Source organism: Python bivittatus, unplaced genomic scaffold (assembly GCF_059951505.1).
Source record: "Python bivittatus isolate LINGU-HERP-01145 unplaced genomic scaffold, Pbiv_v1 ctg000020_np1212, whole genome shotgun sequence".
Taxonomy (NCBI): Eukaryota; Metazoa; Chordata; class Lepidosauria; order Squamata; family Pythonidae; genus Python; species Python bivittatus.
In genome coordinates this window covers 31,993,589-32,011,653 of record NW_028277030.1, presented here as the reverse complement: position 1 = coordinate 32,011,653, position 18,065 = coordinate 31,993,589, and the positions used below count along the sequence as shown (strand labels likewise).

The following is an 18,065-nucleotide window of genomic DNA, read 5'->3' as shown; positions in this document are numbered from 1 at the left end:
TTTATATCTCTGAACTTACAGGTTGGATAACAAACTGTCATAGAATTACTTTTTGAAAGAGCAATTTATAGAAGTAGGGTCAATATATTTTTGAAAACTGTTTCTATATTTATTTATACACAATGTAATTAATGTGATATTTCACTGTCTCTTCTCAACAGTTTTTACTGGTGATGTATTATGAGAGCTGATATTTAATTTAAAGTGAGAAGTTTTCAGTTCAAGTACTACTTTTGCCACAATTTCTACCTTATCCCAACATCAACACAAAGAAGATAATAGTGACCTGGATTACAGCTCAGTTTAAAATTTATTCTAGTAACTCTTGGGAACTTCCAAAACCTTATTTTGATTATGAAACTCCATCCACGGTTCTTCCTTTTACATATTGTAGGAGAGCAGTGTTAGCCTACCGTATCCCAAAATCAGGAATCTATTAGTACCTTTTCAGACTAACAAATTTTATTTTTTAAAAAAATGTTAGTCTGAGAAGGTGCTACTAGACTCCTTCTCCTTTTACATGTGTATGCCTATAAAACTGTTTATTTCTCAACAATTTTTTCTTTTATCACAGAAATTACTAGGAAAAAGTCAGCATGGATATCCTTGAGCTCCACTGATCCCAACAGGGATAAACCAAACATAGCTTTGCCTTAGCAGGTGTCAATCTGGTTTACTCAGCTTAAGGATGGTTGGAACCGATTAGTACTTGGATGGGAAAGAACCAGGAAAAACCAGGGCTGTAGGCTAAACTGGGAAATCAAAAAACAAAAACAAAGACATATCCCCATCCTGAAATAAGGCAATGGCAAACCACATGGAAAGGCCATGGATGTGTCAAAGCCAAGCTTGACTCAAGGAAGACTTGAAATATATCCCTAGCTATCTTTAAAATAAAGAGGTTACTTATCATTAGAACGTGAAGGGGATATAAAGCGTTTAGTTTTAGCTGGTTTAGATCTATCTTCCTCACACTTTGGTTGCCAGCCCAATATATATACAAATACGTAAGTCATTGCAGCCAAATACAAATACAACAGATCTCTAACAATTTGTGAGGCTGTGATTCTAAAAGTTTCTTATTCTTGGGCAGCCTCACCGACTCGTAACTGGACTTGTTTCAGATCAAGAGTTTTGGAACTCAGTCGTTTCTCTCAAACGCGGAGGATAACCCATGAATTTCATCGAGGAATCCGTGGACGGATGTGTGCGACCCAAGGGGGAAATAAACGCAGATCCCGACCCTGGTGGACCAACCCCACAACCTTCCTCAGAGCCCAGTATATTAAACCCTCTCCTTCGCAGACCAACCTCATCCGGATACTTACTTCTGCCGGGGGTCCGCGCACAAGCTCGAAACCCTCACTGGACAAGCTCCTCTTGACAAAAGCCACGCGAGAAAAGGAGCACCGTCGCATGCCACCGACCCCTTTCGCCTGGGCGAGACGGCGGCTAATTCTGCTGCCGCTCACCTGAAGCAGGTGCATTTGGGAGGGGAATAGTTGACCTCCCCAGTGCCTGATTTTTACAGGGATAAATGAGCGAAGGATGTCAGTAAGCAGGGCATCTTACCAATATCTTGGGGGCGTAGTTTAACATTCCATTTATTCCTCATCAAAACAGGCAAAAGTTCTCTCGTTCTGTCATTATAAATTAAAATCCAGGCAATAGACGAAGACGGACCTGGCCGTTGCCGTAAAGCGGGGAAAAGAGGTTTTACGTCAGTTCGAGAACGGCTTTCTCTCCTTTTCCTTCGTTCGTTGCCTTCAGGGTTTTGAGCAATTATGGCGGCTGGGGAAGCGAAGTCCGTTTTATTCGTGTGCCTGGGTGAGTGGCGTTTGTAGGGCGAGAGAAAGGTGGGATGCACCGGTTGGCAAAAAATGGGGGGCATTAGCTGTTGACCTTTCCTTTTATTTTGATACAGAGACCAATAAGAGACGAGAAAGGAAAGAATAGAAATTGAAGGAGGAGGTTACTACGTTTCCCCCTCCTTTTTCCCTCTCTTTCCAAGAATGATAAATAAGGAATAAATACATATAATTTATTATATTTATTGTAATTTTATAAATAAAATTGCAAATATTCCTTGTTTCTCATCTCTCATCTTTGCCGCTCCTTCTGAACATCTCTTGCATTTTTCCAGAGCTCCTAGATTGCATCCTTTGCCTGCCTCTCTGGCATCAGCAGTTTCATATTTATCATAGCAGTAGGAGTGAGGGTGCTTTTGTCTGGACAACTCAGTTTACCCGCCCTGCGGTTCGCGAAGAGGGGGAATAATTGAACGGCGGAAAGATAAACTGTTTATCTTGGCAAGCGTGCATCATTCTTCAGAGGGGAGAGGAGAATATGACCCTGCTTCTGACTGCATTGTTTTCTTTTGAAAACCTTCAGTGTTATCTAGTGAATCCAGATAGTCTATACATTTTTAGTCCATTTGCTTCATAATTTTATTATATATATATATATATATATATATATATATATATATATATATATTCTCACATTCCCCCTTGCCCTTTTCAAGTTAATTTGTGATGTTGAAACTAACAGTAAGCAGTATAAAATTACTCTGCTTGCATGCCATTTATGCCCTCTTCTCCTGATTTGCTAGAAGACCTTTCATTCTAATTTGTCTGAAAAGCTGGATGATGGATTCACTAGGCAGCTGTGGCATGTACTGAAGTACACAGGACATTCATTGATTGAAACAAGTGGCTTGGATTTAAAGAACAGCAAATAGGATTTCACTCATAATATAAAAGTTCTCTAAAGCCTGTCATATATCTTGCTTGTTTTTTGGGTACCAATGGGTCTCCTGTCATTCAAAAAAGAGGCACTGAAAATTGAACAGCTGTAAATAATACCAACTAGAACTGTTAAAGAAGGTGATATTATACAAATCAAGCTTTTAAAGAGACATTTTAAAAAGGCAGAATAGAATATATACCAATTATATTTATTTAATTAAGATAAACTCTGTATGAAACATTTTAAAGGGAATGTGTAATATCTAACTTAAACCATTAAAAACTATAAAACAATCATAATTAAATGAAGAAATTTGCAAATACTATAAAATAAAGCAGTATCAGTTTATGATAATATTTAAACAACATTTAGCCTACTAATCACATGTCACAAAATAAGTAACACCACAAAAACAGGTACCTGTATAAAATCTTAAGAATTATGAAAAGGTAGCAGTAGACAAGACTTTTGTGCCCATTTTGACGTGTTGAATCCTAATCACTTTTTCATATGGAAAGGATCACTGCCTAAAAGCACTTTTACTTATGCTTGCAGATATGTAAACAGATATATAACGGCTATAAAAAGATATCTTAATATGCCGGCAGGTTGATATAATAAAGTATCTTCAAATGTAATTCTGCATAGATGGAAAGGTGAAGCAGAGCAGATAGTCATCTGCATTCTGATAATTATTAATCCAAAACTCAGAATAATGAGCATCTGGAAGGGGGGGTTGGAGGAGAACAAGTAATGAAATGTGGATTATGCTGTCATCCTGCAAATGCCATGACATACATATTTGAATCAGATGTTGGAACCAAGTATCATAGCATTTGCATGGTGATGTTACCACATATATGTCAGTATTTTGGGATCATTGTGGTCTGCTATAGCCATCACTACTCAGAATTACTTTCTGGGACTTTATTACTGGGTTTCAGTTTGTAATTGTTAGAGTAGAATTCCATCATTCTCACTGAATTTTGCTAGTGACCATTTCAGATGCCATTCTATGGCTTGAATTATTTATCTGCACTGTGGAGACTTTATTAAAATGTATTCTATTCAGTTTGTCTTGTTGGTACACTATGGTTTTGGTGAACTGTGGCCCTAGTCTGTAGAAAATTAAGTACAATTATAATATAATCCTATACATGTTTACTCCAAGGTTAATCACATTAAATTCAATAAAACTTAGTATCAGAAAAGTGTGTAGAGGTTTGAGGCCCCAATTTCTGTTAACTCAGTGTGGCAGATTAGTCATGACTGATTTAATTTCTGATAATTGCATTAAGGAATGCGCAAGTAATTTTTTGTGAATACAGTCACAGCTCTGTATAACTCCTCTTTGAATATTTGTGGAATGGAAAATGAGTTGATGCAATGATTGGGTTTATATTCTGTGTAACCATAGCTTATTGAATAAGCCCCAGTGGCTGGTTTTCCATATACTAAATCATAACATTTAGCAAACCATCAAGTATGAGTTCAAATAATTTACGTCATAAAATAAGCAAATAACTTATAGTTTAAAGTGCTGTGTGAAGCCAGTATGTGAATTAAACTTGACCAGCATTATTTTGTTAGTTGCAGCTATGCTGTACTAAGTACAACCAGATCTACTAAATATTTTTTAAAGTACTGTCATAGTATTTTTATAAGCACACCCTACTTTTGAAGTCAGATAGCATAGGACAGAAGATAGGATAGTGCATAAAATGAATACACATTGGTGCATTCATGCAAGATGGTTAGCATGTATTGAGGATTCTAACATATTGGTAAAAGGACTCTGCTACTCAATTGCTTTCACTTTCTCCTGCACATGAGAATGATTGAAGTAACCAGAAATTTAATATACAAAAATACATCCGATTCTGTATTTCTGGTTTGTCTGCTCTAACAGCCCAGAATAGAATTTGAAGTTGACTTATGATCCAAATATATTAGAGGGACAACAGGCCAGAGGTGGTTTTTTGGGGGTGTGTAATTCTATCTTGCTTAGTTTTTGATTATCTGAACCATTTCTAGAAGAATCCAAGTGAAAGTGATTCAGCAGTGTGTTTGCTGCTTGTTGCTGATAGGTTTGCTTACCTACTCTGACTTAATATTTGGTGCAAACATGGCCTCTACAGCAGGTATCATCAACATATAAGAGAAGAGGAGTTGGTGTGAGGATAGCAGCATTACAAAAGTATTTCTCGTTTCATCTGTGAAATGTTTAAGATTATATGTTATAGTACAATTCTTATTTTTACATTAATTTCAAAGTATAGTGCTAGTCAAATATCACTATGCCATCTGTTTTCAATTTGTAATAAAAAAGAGTAGATATTATTTACATAGCAAATAGTAAGCTATGTAGTGCTTGAAGAATTACTGTACATAGTGTTATTGACAATAAATGACATATGTTACATGTAAAGATGAAATTGAGAAAGAGTAACAACATTAAAGACCTATATATAACATATCCTTACAGTGAAGAAGGAAAGCAGTACACTACTGTAACTATGTTCCTTCAGAATGTTATCTGAACAATTATTAGTGCACAGCTTCAGTGGAGTACTATATTATACCTCGGGTTACGAACTTAATCCGTTCCGTGACTCTGGTCACAACCTGAATTGGTCACAACCCGAAGCAAATTACTTTCTTTGGAGCCATGCTGACAAGCACACCAAAAACCTTCCAAAACGCCACAAAACACCACAAGCCTCACCGAACGTCTCCTTGCTACCGCGATCTCGCCCACAGGAAGCTGCGACCGCGTGGCAGCAGGGAAAATGGCCGCAGATCCAGTTCGTAACCCGAGGCGGAGTTCGCAAACCGAGGTAAATTTTTGCGGCCGGAGCTGGTCGTAACCCAAAAAGTTCGTTAACAGAGGCGTTCGTAACCCGAGGTACCACTGTATTTGTTCTGAACAACAGCCTTAGTTCATATAGCATAATAGGGCCAAACCAATATGGGCACTGTCTTCTCCTGTTCTTACATATTGGGGTGCAGGGCATAAATGGCAGTATTCATTTTGAAAAACATAGCCATCATATACATCAGTACAAAAAAGAAAAAAAAATAGTCTTTGTGAGCCCAATTCATACCTGCACAGTTTTAGAAGGTCCCATACATTTTAATGAGGAACCCACAGGAGTCATTTTCAATGAATTGTATTTAATGCTGGATTACATGAACATTTGGTATGATTGAGCAGGTCAGATGTTATGTTTGACCTTGCTATATATGAGTGAGATGGGTGGTGACTAAATTTGAAATATAAATAAATAATAGTCAGATATATAGCAGATAATCATTATCTTATTTGATAATATATTCTGAAATATTGAACACAGGTTAGAGCCGCTATCAAGGCCTACATTGTGGCAATAAGAGCAGCGAAGTGCCAATACTTCTCCGCCCTTATCGCATCTGCAGAGTGCCACCCAGTGGCCCTGTTTGGGATCAGTAGATCCCTCCTTGGTAAGGGGGATCTGGTGATTCATTTGCAGGGCCGTGTGGAGGAATTTTCAGAGCGCCTGCAGGACAAAATCGCTCAGATTCATTCCAAGTTAGACTCTGAGCATGGGACAGGGTCTGGAAAGATACCAGGGGATCATTCTTACCCAGTTATCTGGGAACAGTTTGATCTTGTTGTTCCTGAGGAAGTGGACGGGATCCTCTGGACTGTGAAGGCCACCACTTACCATTTGGACCCATGCCCCTCCTGGCTGGTGAAAGCAGCTCGGGAGGTGGCATGTGGTTGGCTCCAGGGGATAGTTAATACATCCTTGCAGGAGGGAGTGTTTCCAGCTGCCTTTAAAGAAGTGTTGGTGCACCCCCTCCTCAAGAAACTCTCCCTGGATCCTACAGTACTGGACAATTTCCATCCAGTCTCCCACCTCCCCTTTTTATTTATTTTTATTTATTTATTTATTTTCAGACTTGTATGCCGCCCATCTCCCCCAATGGGTGACTCTGGGCAGCTCACAATAATAAAAAAGAAGAAAAAACACAGGTCTCTCCAAACATGGATAAAATCTATAAATAATTAAAAATATATGTTAAAAATGCCCTAAAAACCTCCTATGATTTTAGCCCTAAAAAACTTGTAAGATGCTGGGGGGGGGGACAACCCATCACCCCACCAGCCATCTCCACAGGTGCGGGCCCCCCTCTGCCCCCCAGGCCTTCTGGCAGAGCCAGGATTTGATCCCTTTCCTGAAGGCCATGAGGGAGGGGGAACACCACACCTCAGGAGGCAGGATGTTCCATAGGGCGGGCACTGCAGCAGAAAAGGCTCTCTGCCTAGACCCCACCAATTGAAATTCCTTGACTGGTGGGGTCTGCAACCTGCCCCTTCTGCTGGACCGAGTGGGACAGGCTGAAATGACTGGGGCGAGGCGGTTCCTCAGATAACCTGGTCCCGTGCCATGAACAGCTTTAAAGGTGATGACCAACACCTTGAATTGGACCCGGAAACAAACTGGTAACCAATGCAGCTCATGCAACAGCGGTGTTATACGTGCCCTCCTAGGGGCATTAAGAACTGTCCACGCCGCCGCATTCTGCACCAGCTGTAGCTTCTGGATACTCTTCAAGGGTAGCCCCATGTAGAGCACATTACAGTAGTCCAACCTGGAGGTGACCAGGGCATGAATGACCATGTGGAGGTCCTCCTGATCCAGGAAGGGGCGTAACTGCCGCACAACACGAAGTTGTGCAAAGGCCCTCCTAGCCACGACTGCCACCTGCTCTTCGAGCAGGAGTCGTGAGTCCAGGAGAACCCCCAGATTACGCACCGGGTTTGTCTGGGGTAGTGCAACCCCGTCAAGAACCAAAGATGACAAGTTCCTAGATCTTGAGGCTCCCCGTATCCACAGCCACTTCATCTTACCAGGGTTCAGCTGAAGCCTGTTGTCCCCCATCCAGGCCCCCACAGCCTCCAGGCACCGCAAGAGGGCAGTCACAGCGTCACTTAAGGCACCTGGGATGGAGATGTATAGTTGGGTATCATCAGCATACTGATGATACCTCACCCCATGGTGCCGGATGATCTCACCCAGCAGTTTCATGTAGATATTAAATAGGGGCGGTGAAAGCACTGATCCCTGTGGCACCCCACAAAGTAGGGGCCGGGGGCTGGACCTCTTGCTCCCTATCAACCCCGATTGGGTTCGGCCTTGGAGAAAGGAGCTGAACCAGCACAACATTGTGCCACCCAGCCCCAACTCCTGCAGCCGACCCAAAAGGATACCATGGTCGATGGTATCGAAAGCCACCGAGAGGTCAAGAAGAGCAAGGATGGATGTACTCCCCCCATCCCGCTCTCGCCAGAGATCATCTAAAAGTGCGACCAATGCTGTTTCTGTCCCATAACCGGCCCTGAATCCTGACTGATAGGGGTCCAGATAATCCGTTTCCTCCAGCATCCTCTGAAGCTGCCGCGTGACCACCTTTTCTACCACCTTTCCTAAAAAGGGGAGGTGGGAGACTGGACGAAAATTGTCCAGGAGGGTGGGGTCTAGCAACGGTTTCTTGAGGAATGGGCGGACCAAAGCCTCTTTAAAAGGCTTCGGAAACACCCCCTCCTGCAAGGATGAATTAACCACCGCCAGAATCCACCCTAAAGTCACCTCCTTGGTAGCTTTAACTAACCAGGAGGGACAAGGATCTAAACCACAGGTGGTCGCACTGACAGCCCCAAGGACCCTGTCCACTTCCTCAGGGGCAACGGGATCAAACGGTTCCCAGATAACTGGGCAAGAACGCTCCCTGGGCAACTCCCCTGGACGTACTCCACGCTTGGCTTCCAACTGAGAATGGATCTGAGCGGTTTTATCCATCAGGTGTTCAGCAAATTCCTCTGCACGACCCTGCAAGTAGTCCTCTGCCCCCCCTTTTCCCAGGAGGGCCCGGGTGACCCTAAACAGGGCTTCAGGGTGGCACTCTGAGGATGCAATAAGAGCAGAGAAATGTTGACGTTTCGCTGCCCTTACCGCCACTAGGTAGGCCTTAATAGCAGCTCTAACCCGTGTTCATCCCCAGTTTTCCGCCAGTGGCGCTCTAGACGTCCCTTGGCCCTTTTCAGCTCCCTCAGCTCCTCCGTGAACCACGGGGAGTGCCAGGGGTGATGGGCCAAAAGAGGACGCACAAGCGCGATCCTGTCCAAGGCCCCAGCCGCCTCCTTGTTCCAGGCTGCGGCCAGAGCCTCCGCTGGGCCATGCAGCAAGGCCTCAGGAACAACCCCCAGCTCCCTTTGGAACCCATGCGGGTCCATCAGTCGCCGGGGGCGGACCATTCGAATAGGTCCCACCTCCCTGAGGAAGGTGGTTGAGAAAGTGGTGGCATCACAGCTCCAAAGTGTTCTTGAGGAAATGGATTATCTGGACCCTTTCCAGTCAGGTTTCAGGCCCAGTTATGGAATGGAAATGGCATTGGTCGCACTTACGGATGATCTCTGGCGGGAGCGGAATGGTGGAAGCGCGACCATCCTTGCTCTCCTTGATCTCTCAGCGGCTTTCGATATCATTGACCATGGTATCCTCAGGGACGACTCAGGGAATTGGGGGTGGGCAGCACGGTCTTGTGGTGGTTCACCTCCTCTCTTCAGGGCCGATCCCAGTCAGTGGTGATAGGGAGTGAGAGGTCCCATCCTTGGCCCCTCCTTTGTGGGGTGCCGCAGGCTTCGGTTCTCTCTCCTCTCCTTTTCAACATCTACATGAAACTGCTGGGTGAGATCATCCACCATCATGGGATGAGGTATCATCAGTATGCTGATAATACTCAATTATACATCTCCATCCCAGGTGAGGTAAGTGATGCTGTGACTGCCCTTTCATGGTGCCTGGAGGCTGTAAGGGTCTGGATGGGGAACAACAGGCTTCAGCTGAATCCTGGTAAGACGGAGTGGCTCTGAGTTAATGGCTCCTCTGTATCCGGGACTGTGTCATCTTTGGTGCTAGCACTGCCCCAGACAGACCCAGTGCATAATTTGAGGGTCCTCCTGGACTCACGGCTCCTGCTTGAAGAGCAGGTGGCATCCGTGGCCAGGAGGGCCTTTGTACAACTTTCCTGAATCAGGATGCCCTTTGAACAGCCACTCATGCCCTTGTTATCTCCCAGATAGACTACTGCAATGCGCTCTACATGGAGCTACCCTTGAAGAGTATCTGAAAGCTACAGTCCAGAATGCAGCCACATGGGCTATTTTTGGAGCCCCAAGAAGGACCTATATAACACTGTTGCTCCACGAGCTGCATTGGGTACCAGTTTGCTTCTAGGTCCAATTCAAAGTGTTGGTTATCACCTTTTAAGCCCTACATGGCATGGGACCAGGTTACCTGAAGGACTGCTTCTTCCCCATGACTTCAACCCGTCCCACCTGATCACACAGAGAGGGCATGCTCTGGACCCCCTCGGTAAAAGAGCTCCAACTAGTGGGGTCCAGAAGGGGGGCCTTCTCTGCTGTAGCCCCCGCCCTTTGGAACATCTTGCCCCCGGAGATGAGACAGGCCCCCTCACTCCTGGCCTTCCGGAGGGATTTGAAGACCTGGCTCTGCCATCTGGCCTGTGGGAGGGGAGGAAACATCAGGTGTGGGGATGGCTAGCCCCTTAAAGGTCTGGTGTTTGCTGCTCTGAACCATCGGCTTCCTGGACTCTTTAGTAATTGTTTTGTACAGGTTTTAGGTTTTATGGAATTGTATATTTATTTATTGTTTTAATGAGTTGTGAGCCGCCCATAGTCCCCGATTAGGGGGAGATGGGTGGGTATAAGTTTAATAAATAAGAAAAAAATAATAAATAAGATATATGGTAAAACATTGCATGGTAGGTTATCACCAGTCAAAAGAAGTTTTGTAAGCACAGTTCACTGGAACTTGTATGTGAGCTATCTGTTTGAACTGTCAGGACTACCACATCTCGAATGCAAACCTCTAGATAGCCACTAGATGGCAGCAAATAGAGTGTTATCTCTTTCCTGCCAACTAATGATTATCTTAATTTTGCAGCCCAGATGTGGTAGCCCTATGGACAATATTAATTAACAGATGTTAAGTAAACTTATAATTTGTCTGTTAAAATCATAATAGTACTGATCTGACCAAGTGATATTAATGTGATTTACTTGGTATTTAAGAGAATTGTTCTAATCCATATCCATTTGTATGACAATATTGGATCGGTGTCACAGAAAATACATTTCATTGTTCTGCTAGCAATGGTTAATTAATTGCAGTTTACTGTGACATAGTTGCATCAAATTATTCAGTCAGAAATTCAGAAAATTCATCCTTTGTGACTTGTCAAGTATGTTAGTGTGATTATGGGACTAATTTTTTCCTCCTTTATTTTTAAACTCTGGAAATATATTCAGTCCTTCACCACACTGCCTCTCTTCAGTTACTTTGAACAATCATGTCTATTGTGGGAAAAAACAACCCTACATTTACTCTGAGCTTATTTTAGGTTTTATTTTGTGGGGTGATGTGTTATAAATATAAGTTGAAGAGCAGATTAAAAATAATAATAAAAAACACCTTTGCAAAGTGACAGACAGAATGAAACCAAAATAGTAAGCTTAGTTGTATCCATTAATAATACCACTTTAAGTATGAGTCTAAGTCCTGAGGCAGCCTGTTGTCTATAGTGGTTAGTATATTGGGGTGGGGGAGTAGATGACTTACATTGGGTCACTCAAGTCAAATTTGAAATCTAATTTGTAGGAACAGTGAATAAGGTACTGTATAGGTAGGAAAGAATTTATGTTGTTCTCAATCTTGTATCTTCTCCATGAAGCTCAGTTAAATATTTTATTAATGTGGAGTTAGAAGACTGCAAAACATTTCTTGCAATAGGACAATTAAATTTATTTGAGTGTTTTCTAGCCTGTAGTTTCACCAGGAAATTGTCTATTGGATTTAAAGCCCTCAAACTCTAGGCTTGAACCTATTGCCAATCACAATGAGATAAGTTGGTAAAACAGTAATTTTGGAAGGATGGTGGAATATAAGGATTGAGAATGCCTACATCATAAGTCTTCCCAAGTCTACTGGAAACCAGTAAAAACCTTATAATGTTGATGCATTCAATATACTTCTGTCATACAGCTAGTCTCTTCTTAGTGCTTTTGGTGAAATAATACATATGTATTTGTTATTCCCAGACTTTGAAACAGGTTGGCTCCTTCTGGATTATATTAGTGTGAACAGGAAAAATATTTTTATTAGGGACCTTGTTTGTTGGTAGGCTGGTATGCCTGTTAAGCTTGACAAGTGTTGCCTTTTTAAAATTAATGTGTTTTTAGAGTTTCGGTAATGTTTATTTTCCGCTTAGCATTGGCTATCTTACATGGAAAGAAGGTATATAAATTAATTAAATAGTACCTACATTAAAAAAGGAAGACATAACTGGAAAGCAAGTCAGTGGCTCTCTCCAGGCCAGGAGAGATTAGGAGATTTGCCTTTGGCTGAAGCCAAAAAGAGACCAATATCGCCCTTTCTCCTTCCTCACACCTGCCCACATAGGCCTGGTGACTACCTAGATTTTTTCAATATATGTGAAACTGTATTTTAGAATCATTGAACTGAATCTTTATTTCTACAGGGAATATTTGCCGGTCTCCCATAGCTGAAGCTGTTTTTAAAAAACTTGTAACTGAGGAAAACATTGAAAACAAGGTAAACTTCATTTTAATCACTCAAGCCATTTTTCTGCTAGCATTATTTAAACGAATCACTTTGTTTTTCTGTAGTGGAGGATAGACAGTGCAGCAACCTCTACATATGAAATAGGAAACCCTCCAGATTATCGAGGCCAGAATTGCATGAGAAAACATGGCATAATTATGAATCATATTGCCAGGCAGGTACTGTACCCATATTCTTTTAAATGTGTGTCTACCTATGTTCTTATTGTTTGCAGTGGATAATAGACAGTGGTGCTGTTTCTGACTGGAATGTGGGACGCTATCCAGATCCAAGGGCTTTAAGCTGTCTAAGAAATCATGAAATTGAAACAGCTCATAAAGCACGACAGGTAGAAAGAATTGTGTTTTTTTCAGGAAACCATGGGCTTGTCTATACACTGCAACTTTTTCTGTTCTGTACAAGGGTGGATAAAGTATTAAATATTGAATATTCAGTACAACATCTTTGTAAAATTGAAGCCAAGTTATAGATACTGATAACACTGTAACCTGATTCAGATGCCACCTCTGTATGTGGGGTTTTGCTACAGACCTTTACTGGGGGTGTGATTAGCCATTTCCTCAGTTTGGACAAATACTTTTGGACACCACTTTGCTTGGGTTTACATGTGCTGAAGAAAGTGGAGTCCAGGGCAGATTAAAATGATTTTTTTAAAAAAAATCTAACTTCAAAAAATGTAAATAGGATTTTTTATTTAACTCAGATTTTAAACTCTGCGTAAAATATGTAATCATGAACATTTCGCTATATTCTACTCTACTAGTATAGAGATGAGAAATGTTAATAGACCTTGTAACTGACTTCTTTCTATAAATGTAAAGACAAAAAAGATCAGTGAGTCTGGATATAAATAAAAGGGTTAGAAGGAGAAGGAGAAACAGTGAACACAGCACCTTTCTGCAGTTTTGAGAAATGAGTGTTACTATGAATTCAATCTATTTGATTTAAATCAGATTCTCTCTACTAGAGTCATTACTAATTACTGTCTTGGATCCCCTTCTTAGCCCAACTCTATTTCTGGTAAATTATGCAAATACTGCAAATTATGTGATCACACAGATGGCTTTATTTGCATATTAGAAATCTGTTGAACATGAAGTCCATTAAATCAAGATCCAATGAATTGAGGTGTCACTGTAAATACCATTAAAGCAAGTTTTCAGTTAGATTCTTTTAATAAATGTCTTGTGATTAGGAGTTGTATCCAACTATTTGTTGCGGATGTTTGGAGGATATTTTTTATTATATTCGCCAAAAGAATGACCATCACCAGTTTTGATATTATACTAATACCCTTGTTTCTTTCTGGGTGGCATTCTTCAGCAAACAACAAAAAATATTGCTTCTTGTTCAAATAGCAATCTTGTGCATTTTTGAACTATTCATAAATAATCTACTTGCAATTTTTTCTTCTTTGGTTAAAAATTAAATATATCTATTGAATTTTAGATTACGAAAGATGATTTCTTGACGTTTGACTATATTCTTTGTATGGATGAAAGCAACCTACGGTAAGTAATAAAAGCTGTGAATTTTGCTAATCAATTTTTATATTCCCCACCATTCTCTCTTCTCATCACTTAAAGGAAAGCCCTGTTAAATTCAGTGGTGCTTCTTTCTAAATAGACGTAAGATCTTATAAATTAGGATGTATAAAAATATTAGAGCGGAAACATTAAGTTGTGAAAAACAGGGCTGACTACAGTTGGTCTCCTCTCTTTTATTACACAGCTCTTCTAGGGCCTTTCTTTATGTCTAAAGCACAGGCACACCTCAGAAACCTCTTTTCTCTGCTGCGTCTCTTTGACGTTACTTTCATCTTGTCCTCAGTCTGTATCTGGGACATTTTTAGGTGGTCATCAGAATTCCAGTTTTAAGTAGTAGATTTTCCCCATTAAGCAGGCCGCAAGCTGTGGCAGTTTTACAGTGGGTGCAGTTTTACTGGCCATTCTGTTACAGTGAGGTGATTCCTAGCACCTATGGGCCACTTTAGCTGGTGCCGGCACACCCTGTCCCCTCTAATATCTGAGCAAAGAGACCTAGATTAGTCCAAATAGTAAGCTGACCACTACCAGTTCCCTCTCTGCCACTACACACTGCAGCTCCCTTCTGCCTTGTTTGTCAGCTGTTGCTTAGACTGCTTTTGAACAAAGGTTTAGCACTCTTTCAGAAGAACTTTAAACCTGTATCCAATAGAAGGCTGAGTTCTCTTTGAATGAACTTGTGTGAATGAACATGTGCACAAAGCCAGAGTGAGTTTTAGCAGATGCTAAACCTACCAGCCTAGCCATCTGTTAGAACTAAACTTCCTCCCCAGCCCCATCCCACATTAAGGAGTGGTAAATGTTTTCCTGGTAGCTGGTGATGCTTGATGGATCAGGAAGGAAACAAAGCTGGGGGAATCCACCTGTCCTTTTTCTTAACATGGCCTGCACACAGCAAATAAAGTCACCACCATTTGGCAGCATTATGCCTGTGGTAGGATAGGTGCAACAAATGTTATGCTGGTTAAAGGACTGGTGGATAGCACTTTAACTTGGCTGTGGGGAAAGGTCATAACACAGCTCCATTGCCTCATCCCCAGAACTTTCATTGCAATTCCATATTCAACAGACAGACTGACATCTCTTAACTGCACCTTCCCTGTACATTCATACATCTTCCTCTCGCTTTAGGATTCTCTCTTTTACATCAGGCTGAGGGGTGGATCATGAATTAGTTGTGGCTTGTCTACTTTAAATGTTCCATTCTGACAATTATCCTTTCTGGATAATTGCAAGAGGTCAGCCATTTCCTACTGGCAGGTATCCAAAAAAAGATGCAGTGACATTTTTACTTGTGATTTTTCATCCCATTTTATTGGATGAAAGTAAAACTAAGATTTGTTGCTTTTTCCCCCCAATTTTCCTTCCAACATGAATTATTAATACATTTCCGTTTACATTTGGCCAAATGCTTGAAAACCATGGAAAGTTCCTCACCATGGATCTCATTGTGAATAGATGCCTTTGTTGTCAGGGGACTACATTACACCATTAAAAGTGCAGGTGTTTCTTTTATATATAGTGATACTGATGAAAAAGATATGCCTTACTTAATAATAATGAAAAGTTAACTAATCTATTGTATTGTAGAGATTTGAGAAGAAAATGCAATCAAATTAAAAATTGCAAAGCTCAGATTGAACTCCTCGGTAGCTATGATCCACAGAAACAGCTTATTATTGAAGATCCATATTATGTAAGTATTTTCCCCATTTAATCTGTTTAATCACCATTGCTATCTTAAGAGAAAAAAATTGTTTGTAATTTAGGATTCTGTGTTTTCTCTTTTTTTTCCCCGCCTCCAGGGAAATGATGAAGATTTTGAAACTGTTTATCAGCAATGTCTCAGATGCTGTAAAGAATTCTTGGAAAAACCTCATTGATGTGGTTATGTTTATGGAAATCAATAATTCTGTAATATTAGTCTGAAATCTGAATTAACATTAAACTATGATAGTGTACTTCTAAAATAGATACATTTGTGTGTTCTTAATTTTAATTTTGTAGTGCACCTAATGTGTATATATTATTTGAGAAGTAGTTTTTTCAAAATCAAATTGATCTTATCAAACATATCATGAATGAATACTGTGCTGGTCATCTATGTAAGGAAGATTTGTTGGTCCCAAACTAACTGAATAAATGTGTGTGATTCCATATGTGTGTGTGTGTGTGTGTGTGTTTATGTGCATGTATATATATATCTTAGATGTTGTTGTTGTTCAATCGTTAAGTCGTGTCCGTCTCTACGTGACCCCATGAACCATATTGCGCCAGGCCTTCCTGTCCTTCACTGCCTCCCCGAGTTTGCTCAGTTTCATGCTCATTGCTTCAGTGATGCTATCTAACCATCTCATCCTCTGCCGTCCCCTTCTCCGTTTGCCTTCAACCTTTCCTAGCATCAGGGTCTTTTCCAAAGAGTCCTCTCTTTGCATTAGGTGACCAGAGTATCTAAGCTTGAGCTTCATTATCAATCCTTCCAATGAGCAGTCAGGATTGATTTCCTTTAAGATTGACTGGTTTGACCTCCTAGCAGTCCAGGGGACTCTTAAGAGTCTTCTCCAGCACCACAGTTCAAAGGCATCAATTCTTCGGCATTCAGCCTTCTTTATGGTCCAGCTCTCACAGCCATACATTGTTGTTGTTGTTGTTTAGTCGTTAAGTCGTGTCCGACTCTTCGTGACCCCATGAACCATATTGCGCCAGGCCTTCCTGTTCTTCACTGCCTCCCTGAGTTTGCTCAGTTTCATGCTCATTGCTTCAGTGATGCTATCTAACCATCTCATCCTCTGCCGTCCTCTTCTCCTTTTGCCTTCAATCTTTCCCAGCATCAGGGTCTTCTCCAAAGAGATCTCTCTTCGCATTAGGTGGCCAAAATATCTGAGCTTGAGCTTCATTATCGATCCTTCCAATGAGCAATCAGGGTTGATTTCCTTTAAGATTGACTGGTTTGACCTCCTAGCAGTCCAGGGGACTCTCAAGAGTCTTCTCCAGCACCACAGTTCAAAGGCATCAATTCTTCGGCGCTCAGCCTTTTTTATGGTCCAGCTCTCACAGCCATACATTACTACTGGAAAAACCATAGCTTTGACTATGCGGATCTTTGTCGGCAAGGTGACGTCTCTGCTTTTTAATATGCTATCTAGGCTTGCCATAGCTTTCCTCCCAAGGAGCAAGCGTCTTTTAATTTCATGGCTGCAGTCTCCGTCTGCGGTGATCTTGGAGCCCAAATAAATGAAGTCTGTTACTGCTTCCATTTCTACCCCTTCTATTTGCCAGGAATTGATGGGTCCAGATGCCATGATCTTAGTTTTTTAATGTTGAGTTTCAAGCCAGCTTTTGCACTCTCCTCTTTCACCCTCATCAAGAGGCTCTTTAGTTCTTCTTCACTTTCTGCCATTAGGGTGGTATCGTCCGCATATCTGAGGTTGTTGATGATTCTCCCTGCAATCTTAATTCCGGCTTGTGATTCTTCCAGCCTGGCATTTCTCATGATGTACTCTGCATATAGGTTAAATAAGCAGGGTGACAGTATACAGCCTTGTCGTACACCTTTCCCTATTTTGAACCAATCGGTTGTTCCATGACCGGTTCTAACTGTTGCTTCTTGGCCCGCATACAGATTTCTCAGGAGACAGGTAAGGTGGTCTGGTATTCCCATCTCTTTAAGAATTTGCCACAGTTTGTTGTGATCCACACAATCAAAGGCTTTTGCATAGTCAATGAAGCAGAAGTAGATATTTTTCTGGAACTCTCGTGCTTTCTCCATGATCCAGCGAATGTTGGCGATTTGATCTCTAGTTCCTCTGCCTCTTCGAAACCCAGCTTGTACATCCGGTAGTTCTCGGTTCATATATTGCTGAAGCCTAGCTTGTAGGATTTTGAGCATAACCTTGCTAGCATGTGAAATGAGTGCAATTGTGCGATAGTTTGAGCATTCTTTGGCGTTGCCCTTCTTTGGAATTGGAACGTAAACTGACCTTTTCCAATCCAGTGGCCACTGTTGCGTTTTCCAAACTTGCTGGCATATTGAGTGCAGCACTTTAACACCATCATCTTTTAGTAT

At 41.4% G+C, this 18,065-nt stretch overlaps 2 protein-coding genes across 3 annotated transcripts in view; one reads left to right on the top strand and one right to left on the bottom strand.

Moving 5' to 3' along the window:
- Positions 1 to 1,757, bottom strand: part of SH3YL1 (SH3 and SYLF domain containing 1) — a 33,707-nt gene extending 31,950 nt beyond the window's left edge. Inside the window, exon 1 of the mRNA XM_088136696.1 lies at positions 1,573 to 1,757. Coding sequence (XP_087992822.1) covers positions 1,573 to 1,615 — 43 coding nt within the window. The 5' untranslated portion in view covers positions 1,616 to 1,757. The remainder of the gene's footprint in view (positions 1 to 1,572) is intronic.
- ACP1 (acid phosphatase 1) lies at positions 1,687 to 15,971 on the top strand. 2 transcript variants are annotated; one of them, XM_007438463.4, is made up of 6 exons: positions 1,687 to 1,827; positions 12,352 to 12,425; positions 12,670 to 12,783; positions 13,905 to 13,966; positions 15,590 to 15,695; positions 15,805 to 15,971. In XM_007438463.4, exons 1-6 carry the CDS (start codon positions 1,785 to 1,787, stop codon positions 15,880 to 15,882), a joined length of 477 nt encoding a protein of 158 aa, XP_007438525.1. In that variant the 5' UTR covers positions 1,687 to 1,784; the 3' UTR covers positions 15,883 to 15,971. The 2 variants fall into 2 exon arrangements, with proteins under 2 accessions (XP_007438525.1, XP_007438524.1); XM_007438462.4 differs by lacking the exon at positions 12,670 to 12,783 and adding an exon at positions 12,500 to 12,613.
- Positions 15,972 to 18,065: the final 2,094 nt, after the last annotated feature.

Bases quoted from the DNA above. Each gene is read 5' to 3' on its own strand.
- ACP1 (XM_007438463.4), top strand. From the start codon at position 1,785: ATGGCGGCTGGGGAAGCGAAGTCCGTTTTATTCGTGTGCCTGG. The intron at 12,426-12,669 runs GTAAACTTCATT...TATTGTTTGCAG, and splicing joins AGGAAAACATTGAAAACAAG to TGGATAATAGACAGTGGTGC. The intron at 15,696-15,804 runs GTAAGTATTTTC...CCCCGCCTCCAG, and splicing joins TTATTGAAGATCCATATTAT to GGAAATGATGAAGATTTTGA.